The sequence below is a fragment of the Tarenaya hassleriana genome, unplaced genomic scaffold (assembly GCF_000463585.1).
Source record: "Tarenaya hassleriana unplaced genomic scaffold, ASM46358v1 Cleome50, whole genome shotgun sequence".
In the NCBI taxonomy this organism is placed as follows: Eukaryota; Viridiplantae; Streptophyta; class Magnoliopsida; order Brassicales; family Cleomaceae; genus Tarenaya; species Tarenaya hassleriana.
The window spans coordinates 478,668-486,941 of NW_010967708.1; the positions used below are offsets into that span (position 1 = coordinate 478,668).

At 36.4% G+C, this 8,274-nt stretch overlaps 1 protein-coding gene across 1 annotated transcript; it reads right to left on the reverse strand.

Moving 5' to 3' along the window:
• Positions 1-2,956: 2,956 nt before the first annotated feature.
• Positions 2,957-5,938, reverse strand: LOC104827505 (protein DMR6-LIKE OXYGENASE 1). Its single transcript, XM_010560682.1, has 5 exons — positions 5,848-5,938; positions 5,372-5,679; positions 4,917-5,164; positions 4,012-4,372; positions 2,957-3,477 (listed from the first exon to the last, which is right to left on the reverse strand). Exons 2-5 carry the CDS (start codon positions 5,639-5,641, stop codon positions 3,223-3,225), a joined length of 1,134 nt encoding a protein of 377 aa, XP_010558984.1. The 5' UTR covers positions 5,642-5,679; positions 5,848-5,938; the 3' UTR covers positions 2,957-3,222.
• Positions 5,939-8,274: the final 2,336 nt, after the last annotated feature.

Genomic DNA, 8,274 nt, shown 5'->3' on the forward strand with positions numbered 1-8,274 from the left:
CCGACCGGTCCAGACGCTGTGCAGACGGGAAAGCCGCGATTTTCGGCCAAAAAGCGACCCGAAAGCGACGTTTTTCTGTCAATCATCGACCAAAACTCAGATTTTTCAACCCTTGGGCTCGATTCCTACCCGAATTTGTCGAATCCGTGCCTTCTTAACCTCTCTATCGTTCCAATTCTTCAGAATCTCTCCAAAAATCGACCCTCTCTGCAAATCCGAGAAATTCCCTCTCCAACCCACGAAATTAACGCCCAATTCGGTTTCTACAGAGCACGAAGGGCTTCACCAAGCTTCCCATTCAACATACAGAGCACGGGATTAACCCGAGGTGAGTGAATTCGAGTTTAATTCGGAAGTTCATTAACATGTGGTTTTGGGTTTTTGTGTGTTTCGTGCGAAATTGTTGCGTGATTCTTGTTGTATATGAAATTTTATGAGTTTTGATGAATTACCCATAGCAAATCGAGCTTGTTTGTGTGATTTTGGTGAAATCCAAAGCGTAGACCGACCGGTTAGAGGTCAGACCTTCCGGTCTAGGGTTGCAGAAGAAATCCCGAAATTCTGAGGTTGAAGATGACGTCCGGACCGACCGGTCCAGAGGCTGGACCGATCGGTCTAGACCGAAATTAGACCGAGACAAAAAATTACGTAGTCTAGACCGATCGGTCTGGACGAAAAAATCAGTCCGGTCGGTCTGAGGTCAGACCAACCCGAAAAAAAAGAGAGTAGCGGAACCTAGAAAATTCAACACGTAGAAAATTGAAAAATTTAACAAGACGGACCTAGTATTACCCCAGCTCAAATTTTGAAAAAGTGAAAAATATAAAATATACCAGAAATACGGGCCAGACCGGACCCCACATAGTCTGGACCCAAAATGAATAACAGGTGAGGTTAAAACTACGGAATGAACCGAATTGATTATCCGGGCGGACGGGGACCAACTAAGTCATACCGGAGGTACAATTCGGTAATATCGATGAAAAGACTGAAAGAAAATATATAATTAAATATAAAAGACTACACAAACGTAAATGCATGTATAGTAAATAAACTATATAAATGCGTGCGACTGGGGTAGCTGACATGACACTAGCGTTAATTCGGAAGAGTTCGGATTAACGTTTAGCGCGTGATTGTAGAAACGGGCGTTTGTGAATGAATGCACGATGATTGCGAGATTGCGTCCCATCTATGAGCCATCCGATCCGGGTCGGTTGCCACCCATATGGGATATGATTGTGAATGTGGCGATGATACGGTCGCGCCAACGTCCGAACGATCGGACGGTTATGGGCACCCCGATGACTTGCGTGGATAGCCGATTGTAGTGGTACTATTGCGGGACGAGGAACACACGGTTCTTGGAACCGCGCCAACGTTTCCGCTAGCGACGGAGCGGACCCCGGGATATGAGTATCTCGAGGAACAGGGCATCATATACCTGAGATTCGGGTAGATTGGGGTCTCCCGAGGAGGTGGTACAGACTTACTCTGCCAGGTTTGGACCCGAACTTGACAAGTATTTCTGCGGGGATGGTCGGCGAGGGAGAGTTGCAGCGATGGGCTCTCTCGTTATAGTCGATGGCGTCGGTTGTAGACGGCGTCTGGTGAGCTCCGGTATTGAGAGGTGACATCAATGCCGGAGTCGGGTGACACGCCTAGTATCGAGAGGTGACATCGATACTAGGATGGGGTGATGTGTTCGGACGGAGAAAAATAAACAGATACTTATGCCGGATTCCGAGTGGTTGCGGAGTAGATGGATTCCGAGGAGAGAGGTGGTTGTGCTATGCACATGGGGAGTACATTATCTACGCATGGTGCGCGTAGAGACGATTTGACGGACTCTGTCCTGCAACTTATCGTACGGACTTGATTGTGATTGTTGCATGCTTACTGTGACTTCCATGTTTTCAATTCCTGTTTATTAGAATACTAGTATATATATATATATATATGAATGTGCTTTCCCTGGCACCATGAGAATGAAACTCCGGGTTACGCCCGAGTTCACTCTCTAAGCAATTAGCTTAGGACGTTGTTACGCAACGTTTCAGGTCGTGAGCAGCAGTAGCCGAGGAGCGGACATCGGAGACCTGGGCAGTGCACATCTACCTATCATGTATAATTACGTATTTTGATACATTTATAACTGGGAAACGGTTTGTATTATCGGTGGTAGATTTTCGCGGTTTGTAATAATTTTATCACTACCACTCGGTTATGTATAATTATAACTGCGAATAATGTATCATATATGTATATACGAGTGTTTTCTTCCGCTAACTCTGAAAAGAAAAGTTTTAAGTTCCCGCGGATTTTTTGAAATGTGATTTTATTTTACTTGTCCATGTGACGCAACTCATATTGCGGGATGCGGGTTTCGGGCGTTACAGTTTTGACTGCTAGAGCTGAACACGTGTCGTACATTTAAAAAATTCTGGGTATTTAGATTTGGGTTCGAAAGGTTCGGATATCTCATTTTAAGATTTGTATCTGGATTCTGAGTTTTACAACTATTAAGAATACTGAATATCCGGAACAATATCTGAATATTTGTGAATATTTAGATCCGGATTTATTTAATAAAAAACAATAATATTTATGTAAATTTTTAAAGAAATGAAAGATATATTTATAAAGATGAATGAATCCTGGTAAAAATATGAGACAATGAGAGAGGTGATGACATATAAATAATAATAAATTTAGTTTTTTTAGACAATGTTGAAGAATAAGAAATTATGTAATCAAAAATAATTATATTTATGAAAATATTATAAATATATAGTGTATAAATTATTTATAATAAATCTATTCAAATATTTGTGGATATCCATTTAAAAAAAACTATTAACCTGATTCAGATTTAGATTTGCAGGAATTCACATATTCAAACCCTGTCCTGGGAATGGAGTAAACCTTTAGACTAGTTCTTTACCGCTTCGTGCACTAGGGACGAATAAAGATTAGATTGAATGTATAAGACTTAAATATGTCGGTTCATAGTTGAACGTTGTTCAATACACCTCATGGTATATCAAAAAAAAAATGGTTAGGCAATATCTTATCCTTTACAAAACGTCGTTGCTTACTCGGATTTAGGATTTCATACCCTAAAAAAACCCTTCTTTTCATCATAAAGTTCATAATTTTATTCAAATCATATTCTATTTCTGATTATTTTCGATGATATTTGGTCCGACCGATAATTGTTTTTCATAATGTGGGATGAATTTTGCGAGATTCCAAGAAATTCTTCCACTTGGGTTCGCAAGAAGAGATGTAACGAAGGAAAGTGGCAAAATCGGTGGCCATATAGCGGGGCGGATTACAGTGGCCGACGAGCTTAGGCCACGGCCTCACCGTTGAAGTCATCGGGAAACTGTGAAGCGAAGCCACCGATATCCGAGGCTTTGATGAATTTACCAAAACCCTATGGACCACACTCTTGTACCTCCCGTTGCTGAATATCTACACCAAATTATTGAAAAATGTTCAAACATAAGTCATAAGCACTATGATGAATTGTAAGAATCAGAAACGTAAACTAAAGATTGATTCGATGAAAAATCATTTTTATTATATATGATGCCAAAAAAATCATATACACACACACACAATATATATATATGGGTTTGTAGATGACCTGATATGCCTTGGTAAATATGTAACTTCAGCTGCGATGTTTTAGCATGTGTAATAAGAGAGATGGAAAAGTGTTCCATGTATTTATTTTAATAATTATTATTATTATGACTTTTTATTGTAGTTTACTATTAGACTAATTTTTTTAATAAAAATGAGTATTTAGTTTAATACAATAACTGTTACTATTTATAGTACTATTGACAAACATTTTTATAAAATAGTATTGAATTTGACAATATCATTGTTTTTCTAATATTTCTATTAAAATAAAATTTAATAGTTTAAAAATTAAATTATTTATCATTAATTATAGAGTCTAAAATTTTTATATAATTATGGAAAAAAGAAATAAATAACCTCGAGATGATCGCCGACGTTGACCACAAAAGATCCCGGAATCGGGTCAACGGTGACCCAATCGCCGTCGCCGGAGAGAATCTGAAGGCCTTCGACGTCGTCTTGAAGCAAAAGAGTCAAGAAACCATAGTCAGAGTGAGGTGGCATCCCTAACGTCAGCTCCGGCTCCGGACACGGCGGATAACAATTCACCACCACCAACTGGCTCCCTTCCTCCAACTCCTCCGCCGCCTCATCTCCATCGCCGTAGAAATTTCCCGGCGAATCTCCGGCGTCCGTACGGTGGAGACTCTCCAGGATTGCTCTGACGATCATGTGGAACAAGTGCTTGGTCTCTTTCGCGTAGGTAGCCGCCAAACTCCTGTTTCATTTATATTTTTAATTATTATTTAGAAAATGCAAATTAAAAATTTTAATTTAATTTAAAATTGGTTTTAATGATTATTGCGTTGATGTGAAATAATATATTCGATTGATTAGTTGAATTCTTTTTGAATAACGTGACTGGTAGACCGTGTGTGACCATATATTATAATATGATTTGTGTAAATCCGACTCTTTCTTTATTATTTATTTCATTATTGGTAACACCTAAGCTATAACCTATAGCTCTACCCACTCAGCTCATATGGGCCGCCATACACATGCACAAATTTATTATTCTTAATATGTTTTTAATTTGTACAAAATTTTGTTTATTTTTGTAAATGATAGTATGGTTAAAAACTTTATAAAGATTTCGTTCATGATTCACAGAATCTCTTTATCTTAAAATAACATAAAAGAAAAGTTTGATGAATTTATTTAGACCCAAAATTCACAAGGATTTGTTTCAGATGCAAAGAATCTGTTTAGATATATGAAAGAAAATTAAAATAATAAAAGAATGCATTGAAGATTTTGACCTGAAATCGGAAGGAGAAGAAGGCCAATGAGGAAGATAGTCAGGCAAAGGATGAGACAAGAGCTTCAAGAAATCTCTCCAAGAGAAAACATTGTCTTTATTCTGATTGACACTCGTTCCGTAACGTACGGGCGCCGACATGTCCGACGACATGTACTTGGATCTCGCCTCGTACGGAAGCTCGAAGAATCTCTTACACACATCTATCATGTTCTTGCTTATATCTCCCTCAATCCCATGATTCACCACCTGCAAAATATGTATATATGCCCCCTCGGTTATTCTTGTGCATATATAGGCCAATATCTATATATATATACACAAACCGTAGATTGTGGATTCTCTCGTTGTAATTCAAAGCATATAGCTGGTTCTCGACCCCGCGATTAGTCTGGGTCTTGGTTGAGGATACCCGGTTACCAAAACAATATTGGGAATTATAGATGGAGAATTCACCTGGAAGAAACCGTAGGTTTCGCAGGCATTGGCTAGGGTTTGTAGGACTTGTGGGCGGTTCGGACCGAGCAATTCGACGAAATCTATGACGGGGAGCTTCAGATTTTGTTTGCGTTTGATCTTGTCGGAATTTCGGAAGATGGGTCGGTCGGGTTCGGGCAATATGTACTTTGTCGGCACTTTCGTTAAGCCTTTGTCACAAAGATATTTCACTCCTCTTTGATACTTGTCGTTCCCTTCCTCGGCCTCAGACATAATAGACGGTGACATTTTTTTTTTATGTTACAGACAACACAACGTATAGGCTCCTGCAAATAAATGTGTCGCCGGGGTGGCATTTGTACGTACAGACGATTAGAAACACGGTTGTTTTCAGACAAAATCGAGGAATTTGAAGGTGAAAGCGTCGTTTAGATCAAATATCCATGCATTACGAATGCACGAGATCGAATTGACACTAAGACACACATATATACCTGATGGATTGATCTCCGTTCTTGAAGAAACACGAATCTATATATATATACGTATGTATGTATTGAGAGATGAATAGAACAAGAGTTTGATGATCGAATGTGTGGTTTCGGGTGGTGTGCGTCTTATGTATTTATACGTGCGCGTGTGGAAGAGAGGTTGAAATCATGAGAAATGGTTTTTTTTTTTTAAAAAAAAAAAGAGAAAAACCAGCTTTGGTATTTCCTTTTGAGGTCAAATTCCCCGGGATTGACTTGTTCTAATTTCATGTCCAGACGAAAACCGTTGACATATTATCATATTATTAATTCCATTTATTATATATATGTGTGTATATATGGGTATGTCCATATTTGTGTGTATGTTCGTGTATGAAAAATCCAACCACGAGGTGGTAGGGTCATCCAAAATTTAATATATGGAGAGAGAGAGAGAGAGAGAGAGAGAGAGAGAGAGAGAGAGAGAGAGAGAGGGTAAAAATAGGGTTATCTTCCTAACCTTTAGTCGAGTTGTTTGACGTATAAAACTTTTGTGGTTATACGTGGACTTCGCTATCTACACTATTTTCTTCCCCCCTTTTTTTCATTTCTAGACGGTAAAAAAAATATTAAAACTCTTAGAGGTGAGACTTCTGCTACAGAAATCACAACTCTGATATCAAATTTAGTTTGAACTTTGAAGAATTAAAAGATGAAGTTTGAAAAAATTTGGACGTAAATGGAAAACTAACAAGTTCTATTCAATTGAGAAAAATAGTCAAGTACAACTCATGTATTGTTGGAATTGCACTCAACACATAGATAAAACTCCCCCTGAATTTCTTTCTCTCTCACAATGAATTCTACTGATAAAAAAATTTCACAATATAAATCACTCACCCGAGAAAAAAAGATTTGTCCAATCGATTCTCCCCTCAAACTTATACTTACCAAATAGTGAGAAATCACCCACCAAACAAAAACTCTCTTTTTTCTAAAAATATGTTCTTTCTCTTTGTAGAGTTGATATACACTTGTATCTCCTTATATAGGTCCTCTTGTTCGCTTTGGATCTCTACAAATTGATCTGATAGATTTTTCCTTAATTTTCTCTGATTTCACCTTTAGTTTTTGACTTTATTTATTCAAGTCTTTAACTCTATTTGAAACTCTTCAGACGTATCTTAGAAATTTTCGAACTCTATCTCTCCAGATTTTTCTCAGGAATCTCTCAAGTTTGTTGGAGTTGCAATAACCACTTAGCAACCAAAACAAACCGTGCAAATAATTCCACTAACAGAGTCTTAAAAAAAATGTAACATTTATATAATTTCTACCGAATCAAATTATAATAAATAAAACTAAATCTACCTAATACTCTTTAATATTAATTAGCGGGTAAAACAAATAAAGAAATGTGAAGTCAAATTAACATATATTTAAATGGGGAAACGAGGATCTGATATAAATCAAAAGAGGAATTAACTTGGAGTAAGAGATATTCAAAAGAGGTAAATAAAATACAAATTTCAGGTTTGGAGGTCATATGGGTCTATTGAACCAAATTAATTGACATCTTATTAGCTGTGATGGATTTCAAAGTGCATTCGTTTATGCTGGAAAATTTATCTAATCTATATTCTAACCATATATACATATATATATTTCTCCCACTACTAATCCAAACGAAATATTTATTAATATTCATCTGATATTTACATATGTATGTTCCAAAAAGAGATATTTTTTAATAAAAAGAAAAAAGAAACCGTGGCCGCCATGCATATCTTATCGATCACGTGCTTCAATGGACCTGGTTGATATTCATTTCCAGTCAATCACACATTTTACACTTTCAGCCACACGGTCACGATATTGTATCTATGTCATTTTTATATAAAATGAATTGGGATGATATACAAGAAAATGTAGTATTCTCCATTTAAATTTGTCACATTTAGATGCATTTTTTTTATATTTGATTAGATATCCAAATTAAATAGAGGCATGTGAGGTAAAATTGAAATATGCTTAAAAAAAAATATGATGAAGATAACATTGTTTTAGTAACTATTATGTTTTTTTAATCTAGGTTTCTTTTGTTGCATTAGTAATAGTAAAAGCAAATTGCACATAATTTCATTAAATAATAATAATAATAATAATTAGAATAATTAATTATATTACTAATTATATAATTTCCTATAGATCATTATTTATGTGCACCTAAAATGGAATTTAAGCTTTGTGCTTCTATTATGAACATGTGGTGGAAACTTTTACCATTCCACAATATAACTCCCGACATATATATACTTGAATTTATAATTTCTGCTAGGTGTATTAATTGGTAGATCAAGTCAAATTCAAATATTTTCTTCCATTAAATTTTTATATTTTATAAGAATGAAATCTTTTGCAAATTTGATTACTTTTTATCATTATTTTTTT